The sequence below is a fragment of the Heliangelus exortis genome, chromosome Z, assembly GCF_036169615.1.
Source record: "Heliangelus exortis chromosome Z, bHelExo1.hap1, whole genome shotgun sequence".
In the NCBI taxonomy this organism is placed as follows: Eukaryota; Metazoa; Chordata; class Aves; order Apodiformes; family Trochilidae; genus Heliangelus; species Heliangelus exortis.
This window is the reverse complement of record NC_092454.1, coordinates 62,121,123-62,144,388: the sequence shown is the minus strand read 5'-3', so window position 1 is coordinate 62,144,388 and position 23,266 is coordinate 62,121,123. Positions and strand designations below refer to the sequence as shown.

The 23,266-nt window shown below is 41.1% G+C and overlaps 1 protein-coding gene across 1 annotated transcript; it reads right to left on the bottom strand.

Moving 5' to 3' along the window:
• Positions 1 to 17: 17 nt before the first annotated feature.
• On the bottom strand, positions 18 to 23,258 carry CAAP1 (caspase activity and apoptosis inhibitor 1). Its single transcript, XM_071730447.1, has 6 exons — positions 22,500 to 23,258; positions 21,279 to 21,479; positions 19,731 to 19,815; positions 18,593 to 18,668; positions 6,421 to 6,494; positions 18 to 1,797 (listed from the first exon to the last, which is right to left on the bottom strand). The coding sequence occupies exons 1-6, from the start codon at positions 22,629 to 22,631 to the stop codon at positions 1,454 to 1,456; spliced, it is 912 nt and encodes a 303-aa protein (XP_071586548.1). The 5' UTR covers positions 22,632 to 23,258; the 3' UTR covers positions 18 to 1,453.
• Between the last annotated feature and the right edge of the window lie 8 nt (positions 23,259 to 23,266).

The following is a 23,266-nucleotide window of genomic DNA, read 5'->3' as shown; positions in this document are numbered from 1 at the left end:
CAAACCTTGCAAAAGAATTCAAGACATAATATTTAATTAGAACAAAGTCTACAGCAATCTTACAGTTCAGCATATGAAATTTATTTATGCTACCCTTGCAAATTATCTAGTCAGCTAAGTGAAAACCAAGGAAAAATCAAGAGTAAAAATATATAATACATCATTTTACTTAACATGCATTGGGCAGCATATGGTGAGCAATTGTACTGTGCATAACTTGTTCTGTATAAATTATTATCTCTATTATTATTATCTTCCCTGTTCTACTAAACTTTGACTCAACCCATGAACTTTCGGGTTTTTTCCAGTTTGCTCACCCATGCCACTGGGAGTGGGAGTAAGCAAGGGGTTGTGTGGTGCTTAACTGCCAGCTGGGGTTAAGCCACAGCAGCAGCCAAGTATAAAAACAGCACTAACTCTAAATAAAATCAGAATTGCTTCAATTGTTTTAAGAAATCATAGCAGGAAAATCAATCCTATAATAAAATTTACTTACAAAGAAATACCATTAAAATTGGTAAAAGTAGAATTATTCTTTTTCAACCTTATACAATAAATAAACAAACCGCCTCTTCTAAAAAACATACTGAAATTAGGTGGATTTTCCTATTTACAGGGGACATGAAATGAATACATCAGTTAAATGTTAAAAACACAGGGTCTTCTACATAGTTTGATTTACTACTTTGCTGCAAACATTATGCCAAGTAGTCAACAAAAATGCTTCACAATCAAGAAAAAACTGTTTTCTTTCAGTTATTATACAGAAGCTAAACAGTGGAGCGAAGAGTGATAAAATTACATGACCAACCATATAAAAACTCTGGTATTTGCCACTTTCAGGCACTTCTGTAACTCTGCAAATAACATGGTCCAACTGTTCATTTAAAAGGAAAAAAATTCCTGCACTTAGGAATTCAGCTTTCTAAAAATTACGTATTCTTTTAGGTAAACCACCATTCATTTTAACTAAAATAGATATGCTAAGATGAGCTGGGCCCCAAAGAGAAATAAGCAATCTCAAATCCCATCACAGACAGCTGAGGGCTGTCACATTAGAAAAGACTTCTCTAATACGGTGTTTTTAATGGTTTACACATAAATTGAGTTTTCAAATAGTTTAAACAGTTGCTAGTAAAAAAATTTATAATTTCCAACTGTGGGTTTCAAAAGAACTCGAGTATCCTTACCCTTCTGGAAGGCACCAGGTTGAGGCAATAACCCAGCACCAAGAAACCTGATCTCAGTGAAGCATCAAACCATTTTTGTGCATGTCATGGAAGCAGCATACTAAAGGCAATAAAATGAACTATCAACAGCTCAGGCCACAGGTTAGGATACATGACAGAACTTGAATGAGGAATGTCATACCCAATCCAAATACACTTAGCACTGAAGAGAACAGATATCACATCCTTCAGAACAAACACTTGAAAACCAAAGCAAAACAATCTCAGGGCTGATTTTTCATATCACCAGCTTTCATCAGAGCCTTAATAGCTCTGGCCCTCATCTCAAGCTCGAGAAGCTCCAGCTGCTGTGCTGATGGCTGAACATCTTCTGATGGAGGAACAGCTAAGGTTTCTGCTTTGGTCTCCTTTGGACTGGATTCTGCCAACCCCAGAATCTCATTCACACTTTTTTCAATGTCTTTCTCAAGGTCATCTATCTGACCAGCTTCACTTTTGACAGTAATTTCTTGCATGTCTGGGCAATCTTCTTCATTGCATGGGCCTTCTATGTCACTATCATATGCATCTGCATTTATGCTGAGGACATCACTATCTTCTCCCTTGCCTGGAACACAAATGTAAAAATCATAGTCACAGAACCATTTTTCTTTCAATTTCTGAAATTGCTTCTACTTAAAGTGTTTATCTGCAGATTAAGAGAGTGGCAAAAAGATCTATGAATTCAAGACTACTAATTCCTCTTATTTTCCCCCTCCAACTTTTAAGGCTGATCCAATTTAGACAAGTGTTAATGCAATTTTTATGCCAATTTAGAATATCTAGTATGGTAAAGCAGCAGTACCAGGAGAAGGATATTACAGTCAACCACAGTACTAAAATTAACAGAAACTCCCCTTATAGTACAATTATTCAGAATCCATCAAAAGTACTTAAATGTAGTTGGCTCAGTAAAAACATGGAGAAAGTGTACCATTGTCTTATAATGCTGGCTAAAAGTTGGAGTTCATTAAAAAAAATAATTAGAAGAGGCAGTGCAATAAAATAAAAGCAAAACTAACAGAATGTGAGTGACTGTTCTCACAATTTGGCTGCCTGCAAATAACTGCTTTTGGCACAGTGGCCTCAGAAATTATTAGCCCTTTCCCAACCTTTCTATCTGTGGAAACTTACAGTACGATGGCTCCTGTTTAAAATGAGGAATTTATAGGCAGATGACAGTACATTTACTGATGCTAAAGGCTTTATAATTGCTTTTGGTAGTACCACTATACCAAGATATGGCTGTGTTCCCTGTTAATGAGTAATGATGGTATAAAGATTTGTGGTTTTGAAATACACATGATTTCTTACCATGAATATTCAAAGAAAGTGTACATTCCTATGCAAGCTACTTTAGTCTATAATGATCCACTATATATCAAAAATTTACTTGCTTTAATAGATATTCAGACAGTATTACAAACCTATTTTTTTAAATTTTTTAAATTCTCCTTTAAATATATAAAAGAGCATGAATTCAGGGGAGACAAATTCCTCTCAGTACTGCATAGAGACAGGATTAGTGGCAATGGATGAAAATTGTAACATATAAAATTCCATTAGACACATGAAAACTTTTTTACTGTGAGAGTGGCCAAACACAGAAGCAGATTTCCCACAGAGACCCCATTCTTGCACACATTCAAAACTGGTCCTGAACACATGGTCCTGAGCAACCTGCCCCAGCTGAGCTGCTTGTGCCAGGGGCACTGGATTCAATGACCTCAAAACAGCCCTTCTAACCTAAGCCATTCTGCAACTCTCTGATTCTTACAATTAGTATGTTGGCATCTGGCTTTGAAAGGCTGCCTTTAACCAAACTTAGATTTTTGTTTTGGAATTACTAGTTTCACCCATCCTTACCTTTGGTTCCTGAACCTCAAAGCTGAGGGTAGAAGTACAGATGTGCAAGAATTGCTCATCAACAACTAAACAACCAATATACTGGAAACTCAAGTACTTCCTCTATGAACTACTCTTTTTCATTATCAGGCAATCAGAATCCTGCTGATTTTCAAATTAAAAAAAAAAACCCAAAACATTGATTATGCAACCTACCACAGCAGGGACCTTTGATTTTAATGCCTTTAACTAATCATCTTCCTATCACTGGGTTTTTTGCTCAAGATGCTTGTATTTGATGTCTTACTGTTGGAAAACTTCAGGAAATATTTTTTAAACAATTTTCTCAGTAAGAATACTCCTTTGATATGGGTTTCAGACCCAATACAGACAGTTCTCTTCCCTTTTACAAAAGAGTAAAGCACCTCTGAAACAATATTTTTAGTCTTCATTTCACACTACTATTGTTTCAGTGACTTATTATAAAGGAATTATTTTTATATGCAGCAAAAGGAATGTGAAACTGTTCTTGAAAACACAAGACTGAGGTGATGAACATCATGATTGGTACTCTCTTCAACTTTTGTGCAGAGCCCTCACATAGGTGGAAGTTCTGTACAAATGTGAGCAATAGAGTATGGCTTAGAAAAACAGTTTTATTTATTGTTAAAAATCAGTTTAACCAGCAACCCTAAAAAAGTCAAGTGTTACTTTGTCAGGGAAAAGAAATAAGGTTTTATAAAAACATTAATTGGGAGGCAGGTGGGAAGGTAGATAGGAAGACTGGTGGGAGGGCAGGAAGGTGGGAAGGCAGGAAAAATAAAATCTCAAATTGGTTTTATAAACAATAAACATTTAAAAACATAACTCCAATGACTTTTTTTAATTCAGTATTAAAGATGTTTGTCCTATATGCACTTTAAAAAAGTTATTAAGGTATTTACCCCTGATCACAGGCTATGATTTGTCACAGCAGGTATATCCCAACTTATGAATACTGCATGTTACCCTAACTGAGAATGTGCTCCTGATTTAGGTTCTTACAGTTATCAACCCAGTATCTCACTGGCTTACTGAATTGCAAAAACTGGCATCATACTGGTAAAAGCAGCACATACGGTAAAATATATAGCTAACATACGTGGCACCTCCATTTTCTATTCAAAGCTGTCAATAAAGTAAATTCAGATATGGAAAATGTAGAACAAGATATATAGATGAAGATGATATAGATGAAGTTTATAGAGTACTTTTTGATCTTGATTTTCTGTAACATGAAACACAATTTTCAAGCAATAAAAAATGAAAGCCTGAAAACATCACAAATTATTATGAAGCTGTGAAAAATCCTCCTCACAACAGCATGTATAAAAAGTACTCCTAAGAGTACTCCTAAGAGATGAGCATACCAGTCTTTCTTCAATCCTAAGCAGTTTTACCCTGTTTCTACTGTGACAGTAATTTGGAGATTAATATTTCTCTTTCAGGTACAGTTTTACCTGTTTCGCTTACTATTAAACCAATTTTGAACACTCTTCTTTCAACTCTACCTTGCAAGATATAAATTATGTGAAAGAGCAAGAGAAATGGGAATCAACAGAATTAAGAAACAGAAATTCTGTCTTGCTGCAGCACTGATGGGTATTTAAATAACATGCTGCTCAACCAAGCAGCATTCCCATGGATGAAAAAACATCAATGGACTGATCATAGTCATCCTACTTCATGGCCAAAGAGAAACCAGGTGTGGCTGGGATGGAATTAATTTTCTTCACAGCAGTGTGCACAGTGCTTAGTTGGGGATTTCTTCTGAAATAGTATTGATAACACTGTGATGAACAGTGCTTGCACAGCCTCAGGGCTTTCTTTGTTTGCTTCTCACTCTGACCCCAAACAGGCCAGGGATGTGCAAAAGGCTTGGAGGGAAACACAGCCAGGACAGGTTAGCCTGCCTAACCCATGGGATATTCTCTGCTGGAGTACACTGTGCACACTGAGAGTCATTCATGTTTGTCCCAGAAATAGTAGTGAGCAGGAAGCTGGGAAAAGCCTAATCTGGTTCCATTCAGAATATGGAATCTCCAGAACAGTGTAATACTGTGTTCATATAATCTCATTGTCCTACAGATACTTAATTAACTGATGGGCTTTATTTCCTTCTACTGCAGTTGTAATTTTACACACACAGTAATAAAGATCATTGTTGGCATTTCTCATTACTTTTTTCATAACTTTTTTCTTCAGCTACAGTTGCAAGATGTATTTTAGCACATGTAATTCTGGTTTTTAATTTTATTTTATCCACCTTTGCTTATTCGCTAATTCTCTCTTTTCTCTCCATAGCATCAGAGGCTGCAGCACAGCAGAATGATTAGTTATATTTTCAAATTTATATTGAGATCCTCAAAACCTAACATCTTGAGTGGAGACACTGTTGTAGTCCAAAGCCATCATGTAGTCCAAAGTCTATTTTACTGTGTCATAAACAACAACAATAAGGCAATCACCTAAGAGTCATCAGTTCCCTTTGATAATACAAACTTGGAAGAGATCTTCAGGGAATCAGCCCATTCCAAGATCACTCCATGTAGTACAGCAAACAACACATAAGTGAATCCTCAAAAAGCCATAACAACCTGTTCCTAAAAGTTCTGAAGATTTTATTATGACCCGTCTCTATTTAATTCCCTCCAGTAATTAACTCATTAAAAAAAAATAGTTTCATGAAGTTACTCCAAGAGACACACAATTCTGAATTGTGAAAAGTGAGTTGCAGGAAGCAAGTAATATTAGATCTTTGCAGAAGTGAAATACAGCTTATAAAAATTTGAAACATTCTTTGATTGGAAAAGCTATTTCTGATGTTACTGCCTACAGCTAGTTCAAATGAAAATAAACAGACTGAGACAGAAACACCTACAACTACAGTATTTCATACAAAAATAATACTTGCAGTTGGTGCTGATTTAATGATTAGAATAAAACAAATACTGCTGCAGGTAAAGACTGTTTCCTGACACAGTAGGTATTCAACTGCTAGCTCACCTGCTTTCGCATTTTCCATTCTGCCAATCGCTGTTGTACCTGAATGTCTCACCCACTACATTTTTTTTCATTTAAACAGAGAAAATCTACAAGAAAAAGCATTCGTCCTCAGAGATTCAAAGACTCAGTGTGTATTTTCAGTAAGCTGCTTTGCAGTTCTGCAAACCTTACACCATCTGATTTCTAGAAGGATGATTCTCTGTGAGAGCAGCTACTGTTCAAATGAGAGCTATTAGTTAAATGCAGCTGGTCACTGCCCAACATAAAGACAACAAAGCCTTCCCCTTTCTTTACTACATACCTTGTTTTGCCTCCTGACTTTCCATCTTGTTTTCGTCTCTCAGAGAAGAAGTAGAGTCTATACTGTTGTCCTGCCTAGAAACAAGTAAGACAGCATTGTAATGCACATATGTTACAGTTTCAGAGAACTTTTCTAAGAAAAACTTACCTTACTAAAGAAATAATGTGGTGGTAACCCAATAGGCCAGCTACAGTGTGAATAATGGGAAAAGAAATGCAAGAGTGCTAATCTTAGCACCCCAGAATGAGCTTTTTTTCACTTTGCCTATCAATAAACAAGCATAAAGTAGATCTTTCCACTGGTCTTTAAGAACAACAATCCTCACTGGTAGCCTCTCCTTTATATGACATTCTTCTCTCTAAAGCTCAGAATACATTGCTATACAGTTAAATGATTTGGGAAAAAAAATTATAGTTTCAGTTATATTCAAATGCTATATAGTGTTGTCTTTTGAAATTAAGAAGCTATTTCACTATTTTCATGAAGCTACTATTGGTGATGGTATTGAAGTTACCATCACCATCCATCTCTCCTACATCACAATTTTAAAAGATTTGCAAAGTGTCAATTTTTAAAACAAATGTATCAACCGTTAAATTGTAATCAATATCCACATTTCTTCATTTGATTTTTTTTTAAGATTTCTGCCCCTGACCCATAAGGTTTCAGTTGCTTTACACAAGGAATAGTGAAGATATGCTTCTGTGAAATGTTCATATCCTCCAGACATTCCACATTTACTAGTTATACAAAATGTGAAAATACTGTGAAGAAGGAAGGTGAAGGGACCCAGAATCACAGGGAGAGTTCAACTGCCATGTTTAGTGAGAATTTTGACAGCAGAATCGCCAGTTTCCTACTCTGAATGTCAATGCAGCGTTGGTTTCATAAATACTGATATGGAATCAATGCAACTACCGTTCCTGTGGGAGCTAAAAACACTGTAAAAGGGATAGAAGTGTTCTGATATCACAGATGTAAATATAATGACTTTAACAACTTGCTTTTAGTAATGGCCTGAAGGCTTTTCCTAAAATTGAATACAGATCTATTTTCCCCAAGATCTCAAAACTGTATTTTTTTCTGGTGTCCAATAGCTATGTCAGGCGGAAGATCACTGCAATACTTCTAGCCATATTTCTGAGAAAAAATTACTTTGATTGCTATTCCCTTTTCTGTAGTAGCAAAGGCTACAAATCAATAGACTCTTCTGTCTCTCCCACTTTTTCTGCCCATTGCAACAAAAATGTGTATGTATGGTAGGACACAATAAATTATTAAGGAGAATGTTCCCTTTTCAGAGAAACACAGCACTTGAAAAAGACAGTAATTACCTTCACCTTAGGTAAGTGAAGAGAAGTGTTCTGTCAAATGTCTTTATTATAAAGTAGGAACAGACTGTGATGCATTTGATGCATTTTTCGCAGAATTCAGTGGTATGTCTGATTGCTGTTTTCAGTGGAGTGACTGAATATCAGTCTGCTTTCTTTCCTGGAAAACTCAAGTATTGTCCCAGCCTCCTAATGTCTGTTAGATATTCCGTTCCTAGGCAGGACTTAAAGAGATACCAACTAGTTGTTCAAGATACTAAACCCATCAGAAAATTATTTAAACTTTGCTTCTTCACAGACAGAGTTTGTTCATTTATTTTCAACTTCAGTCATCAGTGTTGTACTTCGAAGGCCAGAAGTGTTGCAAGACAAATCACTGCCCTCTCCTGGCAGATGCAGAGTAAGCCTAGAATTCAACAAATGAAATCATGTCTGCACCATATGATGGTTTAGACATGTAAACCAGAATCTCAATCTTTCTGCTTTCATGGGGGAAAAGAACACCATGACATTGTCGTGGGTTTTGCGCACATACACACAAAACCATGGAGTTCACAGTTAAGTGAGACCTACCTCAACTGCTCCTCTACTTTGAGACAATATTCCTTGGCAGCGATATTTCCCCACCCACCCTCATTCCTGAGTGGGGTTAGGCCAGATTCCAGCACAGACCACCATATATATCTGTCCATGATGCTGTCACAGCACACCCTCCCAGAAATTTCAGGTTTTCCTCTCCTGTCCCTTGCCAAGGCTTATCACAAACAGTTCTCCATTGTCCTGTCCTGTCCATTATGATTAATGGTGAAGTCACCATGAGAACCAAGTGAGGAGCAGAGGAAAACATCAAGCAGAGGAATCCTGGTAACTTCATCAGTTCAGCTGGATCATTCTGCCCAAATTGCTCCTAGGGTTTTGAAAGCAAAGCAACCAGCCCATATTCTGAGAATGAAACCTAGTAAGAGCAGTCAGCTAGAGAAATTGCCTTACAAACTGAAGGGTGTTCTGTCTGAGGGAGTGATGGGGTTTGAACAAGATGCTGGAAAATAGCACTGCAGGACTGCATGAAACACACTAGTGATGTTTTTAAGAGGAGCATAGGAGCGTGTAAGGCAGTATGGGATGTTTAGAGAAGAACCAAAGGTGAGAAAAGGGACAGATCAAGATAGAAAGTAAAAAAAATATATATAAAAGACCCACAGAGCATAAATAAGTTCCTGGTCAGAATACTTGTCGGATCAAGCCCTGGTCACCACAGTCTATCCGAACTTCTCATTGAATTCTATCACAAGCTTTTTTTCCAAATGAGGGGATACTAATCACTACATATATGTGCATCCATGTGTGTGTGTGCAAGTGCCACCAACTGCAAAGGGGACCCAGGGTCCCAGGGGCCTGCAGGACTGCTGGCAGAAACTAGCAAGAATGGAAAAGTGCACACCTCCTCAGGGAACTTCAATGTCATGCATCAGGGTGCATGCAGATGCTTATAAATCCCAAAAAAAACCTCAGGCTAGTCTAGCCAGCAAGCAGAATGAGAGGCCTGGGAGTGAGGTACTAAATAAACTCAGAGACCAGAGGCCAAATTCCTGAAAGAGCCTAGACTGCAAGCAGACAAAATGAGGAACCCATAGCTCCACCAGATACCCAAAAGACCAACAGCATGTCAGCTACCAGGGATCATTTTAGATCTGCACCAGATATCAGAGAGGCCTTTGTGTGCAAGGAGGTCTAAGTGGCACCAGACTCTTGGCCAAAATAAGGTTGTGACACACCCTGCTTATCACTAAGAGCAAAAGCTGCTTAGGCTGCCTCTATCCTATCCTTCCTCACACATGCTTCATCATTTTGGACTGAGTAGTAATCTCTGCACTGGACAGCCATGGGTCATGGGAAAGTCTGACCTTGCATGAATGGCATACAGGCAAGGAAATACACATCTCTAGTATCACCTTGATCTCTGATGCCAAATTTCACTGAGGATTATAATCACCTCTTGGAGAGAAAATCTGCAGTGACCACTATGGTTCAATCACTGGCTGTTAAATCACCTACACACATTTTAACAGCTATGTTAAATAATTATCAATTGAAAAAAATCCCACATCTGAACTTGCTGTAAGATTTCCTCCTGTTGCTTTGATATTATCATTGATAACTGCAAAATCATGTTCCTTTAAAGACTACCTTCTATGAGCAAAATAATTTTTATAAACAAAAAGTATGTTCGCAGCACATTCTTCTTTTTCAGGCTTGGACAGTATTGATGGTGAATTTTCAATAGTTTGCCGAGTAGGTGAGCATTCTGCACCATCTTGTGGCCAAGCAGAAGCATTTCAGATCGTAATTCAGTTTTGCTCACAACTTCTTAACCTTACTGAATCTGTTTGTTAGTAAGAAATATTTTTTCCTAATTACCTATAATCAAAACGCAGTGCAGAAACTTAATGCCCTCTTCTTTCTTGCATGCTACTAAGCGACCACAGTAATGAGGAGCTCCCTCTTTTTATCAGTCTTTAACTCCCTCAGTATAAAGTTGATCTTCCAAGAGATAAAAGTCAGCATTTATTTTTTAATAGTACAACACTTGCCCAGTATGTTATTTTCCACCAGAAAGCAGCTATTAGCCTGTAGGTGGGAAATGCTGTAAATTTAAATTTTCCCTATGCTAGCTTTTCATGCTGGCATTTTCGAGATCAGTGTAATGCTTACCTGGACTCACACTGGATTCTGTTTTGCACATACAATACTATCTGCAGGCATCTGCATAGCTGTCAAAGAAACGTGCTTGAGGTTGATGTTGTAGCCCAGTTTCAGCAGATTATGCAGTGAAACAGCAGTGCAGGTTAGAAAAAGCTATACTGGTCAGAGGAGTAGACAGCTAAGTAGTAGGACAGTAATACAGCAATGCTGGTGGCTGGGATTCAAAGTGTCAGTAGTAATTGGAAGTGGTAATTCCAATTGTCAGGAAGGACAGGACAAGTTTTGTGACAGAAAAAATGTACTGGACTAGAAAGACAGTCTGACAACATGGGGATGCAGTCAGGCTGATGCTTACAAGGCTTTTAATTGTTTTTAAGAAACATTAACTTAAATCTCCAGAGTGAGGCTTGAGATCAGGTTCTCTGCTACTCTTGACACAAAGATGATATATGTACCTTCCTAAATTTAAATTTGCCTTTGCAGTTCTAAGTCTGAAAAAATATTTTTGTCAGTCTGAAGTCCTCACAAGCTCCCTTTAATTTTTTGTTCCAATTGTGTTTCTTGTTAACATAAGAAATGTTAACATAGAAACAGGAACAAAAATCTGAGAACTGCACAGTCAAAATTCTACACAGAGCTTACAAGTAAATGAAGCATAACTACTATGGTAACAGCAGTTTCCAGTTATTGGATAACATAGGCCCTGCTGCTTCTGCTCTTCTGCATGCTTATTCCAGGACTTCAGTGTTTAACCCAGAGGAATCTGGTGACAAAGTAATAGACCTACATACTAACAGGAGTATATGAATCTTTGACAGAGATTAAATTTAGGGAAACCCCAGTACTTCCTCTTCTGGTGAGAGAATGAGCATATGTGCACCAGAAGAAGGAAGATTCAATTTATAGATACGATACTATCCAAAAGCTTCATCTAAAGATCTGTATCTTGCCATCTCCCCCATATTTGGAGAAATGTCTCTAAATCCCTGCTAGTTTTAGAGTTGCAGATGGAAAGCAGGTCTTTAGAGACAGGTAAGTATTTATGTATTTTGGGGTAAAAAAAGACACAGCATTAACTATGCCGTTATAAAAAGGCCTGAATGTTTTCATACACTTGTAACTTCCTTCAGGTGTATTGATCTAAGCTTTCTGTATTCCTACTGATATGTGGACACTGGTAAGGTACAAGCTTGTAGAATTATTTTATTATTCAAGAACAAGGTTGAAAGAAATAAACTGATGCTTCCAATCTGTAAATAAGTCTTTAGTTAGAGTAAGACTTGCTATTTATATCTTACCTTCCCATATTTACATGTCCAAGAAAACAATAAAAGCAGAATTTAAAACAAAAAAGCTTTAATATTGTACTATTAATAGAATGCAGAAAGAAGTAGTCATTTATAAGAAAACCACAAGTAATGAAGACAAACTAGGAAGAACCAATAGTGAGAATTTAAGCAAAGAAACTGCCTTTTTAAATCTGGAAAGTCTTTTTTCTTCCCAGGGCAAACAAATTCACCCATTTAAACTCAGATGATAATTAAAAGCATATTAATGACTACAACAACCGAAATTTCACTTCGCAGTGCGGTTTTCACTATTTTGTCACTGCTGCATCTTTAGCCTCCCTGCCTACAGACTGCTGTGTTGCTGTTCTGGCTAAGTTTTCTGCAGTTTTGCATACTTGCATTTATAGTTATCCACACACAGGTTATAAAAAAGTTAACTTAAATGCCTAAAGAGTAGAATGATTTAGCAAAAAAAGGCTTGTGACATTTTACTGTGGTAAAAGCATAATAAAGCTCTACTCACTAAACACTAAACTTCATGATAGTAGATCCTAATTTCCAGATTTCATCTATTTCTTCCTAGCCTTTACTCCTCTGTCATTTAAACAGCTTTTCCTTAGTGGTTTTTATTGAAATTGGCACACCACTGAATCTATGTGTTAAGGTTCTCAGAAAACATCCATGTGCGTAGCATGCTTTTCTTTCACTCACTGCACTAAAAGGAAATCCCCCAATTCCTCCACTGAAATGCCTTACCTGCCCAGTTTGGAAGGGTCTGAAATATTAAAATATCAGGGGGAGGGACTGAGCTACAAAAAACAGGGGCACCTCAGCCATTCTCTTCACCAAAGGATACAATCTGCTCTGTAACCTTAATCAATATCTCTCAGTTTCTCATGCTTCTTTACATTTATTCTTGATTTTGCTGTCCGTTACTGCTCACATCTTTCTCATCAGCAACATACTGTAAGCCAGCGTGGTGGGGTTTTGCTAACTGCAGCAATGGTTAAAGAATGGTTAAATCATATAATTTCTCCAGAACTCAAAATCCTGGGGGATTTTTCATGGTTTCCTGAGCCAACAATTTGTCTTCTCATTCTACTTAGAAGTTCAATGGCAAAACATCAATTACTCAGACTCCTTTACATAACGAGATCTGACGTTTAGTGTAGTTTTTTTATTTTTTGTTTTGCTTTCTTAAATAGCAAGAAGAAAGCAATGCCCAAATTAAGAAAACTAGACAACATAAATGGGTGCATTGACACCATTCACACGTTATGATGGCAACAAATAGCGAAGGGCGGAATACAGACACAAATCAGCTCACATGGAACTCTAGAAAAAATGTCAAAGGCTATAAAAACTGTACTACAATAAAACCTTCACTTTAGTATCACTCCATTTTCTAGTGTATTTGTGTCATGAGACGTGAGCAAGGAAAATAAGTTCATTCAATAACTTCACAAATTGTTCTGAGTCAAAGACAGAATCTGAACTCAGGTCTCTGATAAATCAAAAATAATGATCTAAATGTGAAATTCTTACCATCACTACCTTTCCCACCCACTTGATCCTAGTGTTGTTTTAACTAACCCAACAGTGGTGTATTATCTTGTGTTGTCTCAGCATGTTTATTAATTTTGTGCACTGGGCCTGTGGACCAGCTGTAATCAGGTCAGCTTTTTATTTCATCTTCTGTGAGCAAGTTGGGCTCCTAACATTTGATACACTGTAGCTTATACCTAGTAATCTTCTTTTCCCTTTCTCTGCTTCTATACTGTCAGAAAGTTCATATATTTAACAGAGAAGTGACTTACACAAAACTTGTCTTTAAAAAACAAGTAACTATTTTTAAAAGGTAAGACATGTTTCCATTTACAAAAGTGACTGATACCCACCCAATAAACCAGAAGCCTCTGTTCTTGAAACTCTATTGACATTCAACTATAACCCTAACAGAGAACTTGGTAACAATTGAGTGTCATTGCTGCTTCAACTGGGGCAGGAATGAAGGACCAGAAGGAAGAGCAGAAGAGGAAGGGCATGACCCAGATGAACTGAATCACAGAATCATAGAATCGGCTGGGTTGGAAGGGACCTCAGAGATCATCAAGTCCAACCCTTGATCCACTACCACTGCAGTTACCAGACCATGGCACTGAGTGCCACATCCAGTCACTTTTTAAATATCTCCAGGGACGGAGAATCCACTACTTCCCTGGGCAGCCCATTCCAATGCTTGATCACCCTCTCCATAAAGAAATTCTTTCTAATGTCCAACCTAAACCTCCCCCGGCACAACTTAAGACCATGACCTTTTGTCTTGCTGAGAGCTGCCTGGGAAAAGAGCCCGACCACCCCCTGGCTACACCACCTCCCTGGGCAGCCCATTCCAATGCTTGATCACCCTCTCTGTAAAGAATTTTTTCCTAATATCCAACCTAAACCTCCCCTGCCAGACCTTAAGTCCATGCCCTCTTGTCTTACTGGTAGCTCGTTGGGAGAAGAGCCCGACCCCCTGGCTCCAACCTCCTTTCAGGGATTTCTAGAGAGTGATGAGGTCTCCCCTGAGCCTCCTCTTCTCCAGACTGAACACCCCCAGCTCCCTCAGCCCTTCCTCACAGCACTTGTGCTGGATCCCTTCACAGCCTCCTTGCTCTTCTCTGGACCTGCTCCAGCACCTCAATCTCCTTCCTAAACTGAGGGGCCCAGAACTGGACACAGGACCCAAGCTGTGGCCTCCCCAGGGCTGGGTACAGGGGAAGAATCCCTTCCCTGGACCTGTTGGCCACGCTGTTCCTGATCCAGGCCAGGATGCCATTGGCCTTCTTGGCCACCTGGGCACACTGCTGGCTCATGTTCAGCTTCCTGTCGATCCAGACTCCCAGGTCCCTTTCTGCCTGACTGCTCTCAGCCACTCTGTGCCCAGCCTAGAGCTCCCCATGGGGTTGTTGTGGCCAAGGTGCAGGACCCAGAACTTGGCCTTGTTGAACCTCATCCCGTTGGAATCAGCCCAACTCTCCAGTCTGTCCAGGTCCCTCTGCAGAGCCCTCCTGTCTTCCAGCTGATCGACACTTCCCCCCAGCTTAGTGTCATCTGCAAATTTGCTGATGATGGACTCAATCCCCTCATCTAAATCATCAATAAAGATATTAAACAGAACTGGGCCCAACACTGATCCCTGGGGGACACCACTAGTGACCGGATGCCAACTGGATGCAGCACCGTTCAGCACCACTCTCTGGGCCTGGCCCTCCAGCAGTTCCTAACCCAGCGCAGAGTGCTCCTGTCCAAGCTGTGGGCTGACAGCTTTTTCAGGAGAATGCTGTGGGAGACGGTGTCAAAGGCCTTGCTGAAGTCCAGGTAGACCACATCCACAGCCTTCTCCTCATCCACCAGGCGGGTCACCTGATAATAAAAGGAGATCAAGTTGGTCAGATAGGACCTGCCCTTCCTAAACCTGTGCTGGCTGGGTCTGATCCCTTGCCCATCCTGCAGGTGCTGTGTGATTACACTGAGGATGATCTGTTCCAGAACCCTGGCAGGCACTGAGGTCAGGCTGACAGGCCTGTAGTTTTCCGGGTTCTCCTTCCGGCCCTTTTTGTGGATTAGCGTGACATTTGCCAACTTCCAATCATCTGGGATGTCCCCAGTGAGCCAGGACTGTTGGTAGATGATAGAGAGAGGCTTGGCGAGCTCTCTTCTGCCAGCTCTCTCATTACCCTTAGGTGGATCCCATCTGGCCCCATAGACTTGTGGGGATCCAAGCAGCTCAGTAGGTCACTGACTGTTTCCTTCTGGATTACAGGGGAGCTGTTCAGATTCTTGTCACCTTCTACAAGCTCCAGAAGCCAGCTGTCCTCAGGACAACCTGTCTTCCTGTTGAAAACTGAGGCGAAGAAGGTGTTAAATACCTCGGCCTTTTCTTCATCTTTGATAACTATATTCCCGCCCATGCCCAGTAGAGAATCGAGGTTTTCCCTGCCCCTCCTTTTGCTATTGCTGTATCTGTAGAAGGACTTTTTGTTATCCTTCACAGAGGTGATGAGATGCAGTTCAAGTTGTGTTTTTGTCTCTCTAATTTTCTTTCTACAAAACCTAACTATATTCCTAAATTCTTCCTGAGTAGTTAGCACTTTTTTCCATAACCAGTAGGCTCTCTTCTTTACCCTAATTTCTTTCAGAATCTCCCTGTTCAGGCAGACCGGTTGTCTTCCCTGCCAGCTCGCCTTTTGGTGCACTGGGACAGCCTGCTCCTGTGCTTTCAAAACTTGCTTCTTGAAGTACTTCCATCCCTCCTGGACCCCTTTGTTTTCAAGGGCTGTTTCCCAGGGTACACTCTGGACTACTCTTCTGAATAGGCCAAAATCTGCCCTCCAGAAGTCCAACATAGATGTTTTATTGATGGCCCTCCTTGCATCCCTGAGTATTGAAAACTCTATTATTTCATCATCGCTTTGTCCCAGATGTCCACTGACCACCACATCTCCCACCAGCCCCTGTTTGTGAACAGGAGGTCTAGCGGGGCTCCATCCCTGGTAGGCTCATTTACCAGCTGGAGCAGGAAATTATCCTCTATACACTCTACCAATTTCCTAGACTGCCTCCTCTCTGCTGTGTGGAGTTCCCAGCAGATGTCTGGAAGGTTAAAGTCACCCACGTGAACAAGGGCTGACGATTTTGAAACATCCGCCAGCTGCTTGTAGAATAATTCATCACCCTCATCCTCCTGATTGGGTGGTCTGTAACAGACTCCCACCAGGATATCAGCCTTGTTGGCCTTCCCCCTGATTCTGATCCACAGGCACTCCACGTTATTATTACTGACTTCAACTTCTACAGAGCCAAGAGACTCTCTAACATATAGAGCTACCCCTCCACCTCTCCTACCCTGCCTGTCCCTTCAGAAGAGCCTGTAGACACCCATGGCAGCACTCCAGTCACGGGAGTTATCCCACCATGTTTCCGTGACAGAGACTACATCAGAGCTTTCCTGCTGCACAATGGCTTCCAGCTCCTCCTGTTTGTTGCCCATGCTTCGTGCATTGGTGTACATGCACTTCAGCTGGGCTGCTGGTTTGGCTCTTAACTTGGGCTCTCCACCCTTGGGCTACTTCCTGGAGAGCCCGGTTTCAATCCCATCCCCCTTCAAACCTAATTTAAAACCCTCCTTATCAGCCCCGCCAACTTATAGGCTAGAGTCCTTTTGCCCTTGCTAGATAGATGAAGCCCATCTGCTTTGAAGAGACTAGGTTTGATGAAATTTGGCCCATGGTCAAAAAACCCAAAGTTCCACTGGTGCCACAAGCCCCTTAGCCACTTAGTGATATGTTTTCCTATTACTCTCCTCATTCGTCTCTGCTACTGCAGGAATTGAGGCAAACACCACCCGTGCTCCTGACCCATCAACTAGGTGACCCAGTGCCTTGAAGTCCTTTTTAATTGTCTTAGTACTTCTTCCATTAATGTCATCACTGCCAGCCTGGACTACCAACAGTGGATAATAATCAGAGGGACAAACTAGCTGGGGGAGTCTCCTACTAATATCCCTCACCCGAGCCCCAGGAAGGCAGCAGACCTCCCTGTGGGATGGGTCCAGTCGACACATAGGGCCCTCAGTTCCCCTCAGAAGGGAGTCACCAACTACAACTACCCTTCTTTTTTTCTTTGTAGCTGTAGTTGTAACCTGTCTGGTAGTCGGGGGGCAAACAGGAGACCTTCCACACAGATCTTCCTTTTGTCTGTCCTCTGCCTGATTCTCTGAGTGCAGGGCCTCATATCTGTTCTCAAAGGGCACCTGGAGAGATGGTGGGGGTTGTGAGTGGATTCTATTGCCTCTCTGATGAGGAACCTGTTTCCATTCCCTCCCATCCCCCTGGTTTGCTCCAACTGCCTGATGGCAGAAGGGGCAGGGCTTCACCATCTCCTTCTGGACTTCTTTTGGGTTAGAAAGGGTGTGATTCCACCAGTCAATTTCCCTTTCACTGTCCCTAATACTTCTTAGTCTCTACCTCCTCCTTGAGCTCTGCCACCAGGCATAGTAAGCCATTCACCTGCTCGCATCGCACACAGACCCCACTCAGACTGTCCTCTGGTGCTAACACCAGGCTCAGACACTCTACACAGCCAGAGGCCTGAACAGCTACGTCCCTCTTGCTGTCCCTCTTAAAGGGGTTCCGTCTCTGTTGTCTTAACAGCAACACTTTTTGCTTTTTTGGAGACCATTGCTCCTTCAAGAGAGCTGGGAGGTGGCTGTGCCCCTCCTGCTTGCCCTGCCTGCACCAACTGCCACACTAACTGCTGGGCCACGTTCCTGTTTGCCTGCTCCGGGTCGCCGTGCTCTGGGTCACTGGTGCTCCTCACAGCTCTTTATATCCCTCTCGGCAGTGCTGGGTGACGCCCCCTTATCAGCTGATTGGCCTCACCTGAGACCACCAGAAGAAGGTTGTGCAAAAATACACAACTCACTGACTGAAGTGGGAGGGTGTTACTCAACCTGTTTTAGCTCAAAGTGGGTTAACCTAAACCTTATTACTGCACTTCTGCTGCTGGAGAGACACGTACACATGTTTAATTACAACTCAACTGATGGGTGGTAACACCACTATGAAACACAGTTATGTGCTCAAGACACATTAGTATTATAAAGTGACAAAGACACATTTCTAAGTTTAGATCTTGCTAGCTAAGATCAGCTAGCAAGCTCACCATCATTCAGATAACTCATCACATAATTGAGGATAATGCAGCTGGGTCTTTCAACATTGCATTTGATCATTTCTCATGAAAAATCCCTCTATTGTTGAGTATTCTTAAATTAAGATTTTAAGCGTTTTATCTTTTACTCACTGACTGACTGATTCAACTCCAGTCTTTTCTCCTCCATCTGCCTCCTCGTCCGTATCAGACTCGGCTCCAATCTTGCCTAGATATACACAGTTTCACACAACAAAGTTTAGGCAGGTAATATAATCAATGCTATGCAGTTATGATTACTCTTATGGGTTAACTCTATTGAAGTCAGCAGTTTTTCAAATGTAAAATAGATGTTCTAAAATCAGACTTGGTCAAAACCAAAAACCTTATTTTTGAGTGTTCTACTAGCCACATGGTTTGCATTTGTCAGTCACACTGTATTACAAAACAAACAAAAAAAAATCTCAACAATAGCTATTTCTAGTACAATACCACAGGCACCTAAAATAAAGCACAGGAGACAGAATTAACAGAAGGTACTGTGCAGCATTCAAGATTCAAGGAGTTCCACTTAACTAAGAAGACAGAAGTGTTGACAGATAAATTTTGCAATCTTCAAATATCAAGTTCAAAATATGGAAGTTCAAAAAGATAGTGGAAAGCTGCAAAATCATAGCCTTAATTCTATACATCACCGTGTGTCACAGCAGAGCAGAGAAATCTATCAGGAACCCTTTAGCTATACCAAATGCTCTACTACAATTGCTAATATAATGGAATTGGTGTTGCACTGTGTCTGACTTCTCCTGCAGTGAACCAGCAAGTAACTCAGTGTTAGGTTATTTAAAATAATGGATTTCAAGCAATACTTCTACACTCCTACCTTTGTTTTTTGATCAAGGCAAAAACTTTGCTCTTAGTTTAGGTATTAAAGAAAAGTAGCTACATTTTTTTCTGAATGTGTCCCTAATAGCTTCTAATCAATGGACAATTTTACTCAAAAATTCACAAGCAGCAATAAATACACGCACACACACACAAAATCATTATATATTAGTGCATACATGTATGTATATATATGTACTAATACATGTTTTACATATATACACATGCTAATAGTATGTTCATGTTTACATACTACACATATACTAACACACATTCTAACATATAATAATTACTTATTAGTGTATAAATGTGTAATGTGTGTATTAGTAGCTAGAAAAACTGAAAATCCAGTTTAAAAGCAGAATAATCTTTGCTGTACAGTGGTGCCTAAAAGTTTCATTCATACCTTCAAGTATCTTCAGCAGTTTTTTTTCAGATAACAGCTCCAACTGCTCCAAGCAAAGCTCTTTGATTTCATCCATGGAACAGTTCTAAGGAGACAGATAAGACAGACCACAAGCCACTAAGAATTTATGAGAACAGAGTAATTACGAATGTTAAGTAGTACTTCAGCTCTACTGAAAACAGATTGAAATTCCCTTCTCTATTCTGATCTGTATTGATGAACTACTGAAGAACACGAGGTAGATGTTTTAGATTTGACACCTACCAGAAATGGTGGGTTTTTTCTGGAAAATTAAGCAATATATCCTACCAGTTACTTATCCTATGGTTTGCAGTTATCACTACAGCTGCAATACTGAACAGTAAAAAACTGGGCCATGTGCAACAGCAAACAACTGTAGCCCTGATTATGCCTAATTCTCCATCTTTTAGGAGCAGTTGGATTACTGAATTAACTGCAAAGGCCAGAGCCAACTGTTGAATACAAGATTACAAACTGGAGCAAACACCACTACTGAAAACCCACCAATGGTTCTATACCAAAATAAACAAAATATAAGAAATATGTAAACTGATTCATTTCTCATGCTTGATGTACACCACATATTGTGACAGATTTATGGGTACTCCCATTACTTTCTCATCTGTCATACTACTTGGTGTCCTCTTGGTGAAATAAAGTGCTAATTTCACATTTTCAAATGAACTATGATACCACATACAAGTACCAAAAATAGGAAGTGCTGAGTGTATTGTAACATTCACAATCCTACTATAGGTCTAGTTCTACACCACCATGCAATTTCCTTTCAAACTCAATAATGCCTCTGCCTCCAGTTGCTCCAGAACTGTTTTCTTCTCCCAGAGAAACTTCTGCCAGAAAGAAGAGACTGTACACAATTCCCTACCTGTTTAAAGCAAGAAGTCCTGCCTCACTTACCAATATCACTCATAAATATAAAAATGAAAGACAGTTTGCAAATTAACAAAACCGACACGAATGGCATTTCTCCTGCAGTCCCTTCTGTACAGGCTGTTAGCCTAATTTATTTTTACCGTGTCCTGCAGTTCATAAGTTCTAAACCAGGAAAATTCCGGCAAGACTAAAGTCCATGGAAGTTACAGCTTCAGTGGCTATCAAGAGGCTTTACTGCCCTGTCTCAGGCATTAAGTTAACTCCAAACAAATAAATTCAACTGACACAAAAAGAAATCAACTTTTATTAACATATATGCATATTTATTAGTGACCAACACTACTGAATTTACTCCATGCAATCATGAAACTCCTCTTACATTCAACTAACAAGTACATATGGACCATACAGAAATAAGCAGTCTGCAGTTCAGCAATGGCTGAGCAGAGAAAAAAGGTGTAAGCTGCAATAAATATGTAAAATCTTAAAACAGTCTATTTCAGAGACTTGATTTAATCTTTACTGAAGAAATACAGAGGCATCTTTTAAGCAAAAATCCACTAGACTCAAAAGATTAATGAGCTTTGATACTCAAGTATGTAGAGTATATGAACAGAAAGTGTAATTCAGTACCTTTAAAATATCAGGCAGCATCTTCTGTAGTTTTTTCTCTCCTATGACACAAAAACACTGCTGAAGCATTTCTTCTTTGTCTGCAATGTAGAAACTGACAGGTTTGAGTGACACACTGAGATCTAATCCTCCTTCTTCTATATCACTTGGTTGTTCAGCTTCTTCCACTTTCTCTCCGGTTGGTACATTGCATTTTGCTTCCTAAAATCAAGGAGGGCAAGTACAATTTTCACATTTTGTAGTGAACCAGAGAAGCAGGATGCTGCTTAATTTGTGTTTGCAACAGTTTTCCTTTCAGAGCTGCAGGGCACCGCTTATGATGGACTCCTGAGCTTCAAAACAGTATTCTGGTCTGCACTGTAGAAGTTGAATTTGTGGTTACTGAGACAACTATTATGTCAGGAAATTTTAAAAGCTTCAAGAGGTATTTTATTATTAAGTGGAAAATATTATCTACAAATACCTAGCACCAGCTTAAACATAAACACATACTTTCAGTCAGAAGAAAACTTTCTCTCCTGATCTGTTGTGCAATTAAATCACTAATCTCATAATTTACAGCTATTCTGGAATGAAGGAAATTGGCACAGGCTTCTGAGAATAAAAGTGAGCTTCGTAGCTTCGTATCAGAAAATATATCTTCCGTACACCAGCAGAAGACCTCTACAGTTAAAAAAACAAAAACAAAATAAAAAACAACAACAACAAAAAAACTAAAACAAAGACAAACAAACAAAAAAAAAAAAAACCCAAACAAGCAAACAAACAAAAAAACAAACAAAAAAACCCCACAGCTAGCAAAACACTTTGACAGCCGTGTCACGCCAATTTCTGTACCCGAGCAGCAATACCTCCTAGCACAGACTCACCCTCCCGCAAGAACAAGACCTATGACTTGGGGCCCCCTCGGAGCTTCGGTTCTACATCCCTCGCACCTCGGGAAGCGCAGACCGACCTCCAGGGACCCGCACCGCGGCACTGCCCGCCGTCCCTCCCTCCTCCCTCCGCGATGCCCGGCACAGTCCGCTCCTCTCAGCGGCAGCAGACGGACACACCCTGACGGAAGGCAAACAGCCCTTCTTCTGCCGGTGCCACAGCCCAGAACCGGTGGCGGCCGCCTGTCCCCGCGGGGATGTCGGGGAGGGGAGGGCCCGGGGCAGGAGGGGAGAAAGCAGCGGCCGGAGCGTCAGAGCGCCCACCCTCCCCTCCTTCCCGCGCTACCTCCGCGGCAGGGTGGCTGGACTCGGTGCTCCGCCTCTTTCTCTCGCTGCCGCCCGGCCCCGGGGCTCCCTCCGGGCAGCAGGAGCGCGATCGCCGCCGCTTCTTCTCCTTGGCTGATTTCCTACCCGGCATCGCCCCCGCACCCCGCACCCCGCACGCCGCACCACTCCGGCGCCAGGCGTGCTTCCGGCAGCGCCCTGATAGGCGGCCCGGGAACGCGTCACCGCCGCTTCCGGCGTGGTGAGCGGTGCGGGGTTCGGTGAGAGGGCTGTGTGCGATTGTCCCCCGTGGGTGAAGCGGGGCTGTGAGCTGTCATTCGTGGGGAGTGGGCCCAAGCGCCTAGGAGGCCGCTGTACGGCTCCCCTCCGCAGGCGGGGTGGGGCAGAAAATCAGGCGGAAGGAAACTCTGGGATCAGGATAAAGGCGTTTAGTGAAACAAAAGCAAAGGGAAGCAAAAGGTTTGTTTCCTGACTTCCCATCAGCAGGTGGTGTCCTGCCCCTTCCAGCGAAGAGGGCTTCGTGCCGCGCCTCCTCCCGGTCCTCTCCGCCCCGGTCGCTGAGCAGGCGGCTCGCGGTGTGGATTGTGTCCCCGACAGCTTTTAGGTACCAACAGGCACAGCTGCGGGGAAAAATACCTCCGTCTCAGCCAGACCAAATGCAGTTCAATCCTGACGGCTATTCCCTGGCTTCCAGCCTGTTTCGTTCACTTCCCCTTGGCAGGTGTTTGGAACCAAAGATCTTGCCCCAAGCCTTTTGGAAACCCAAGT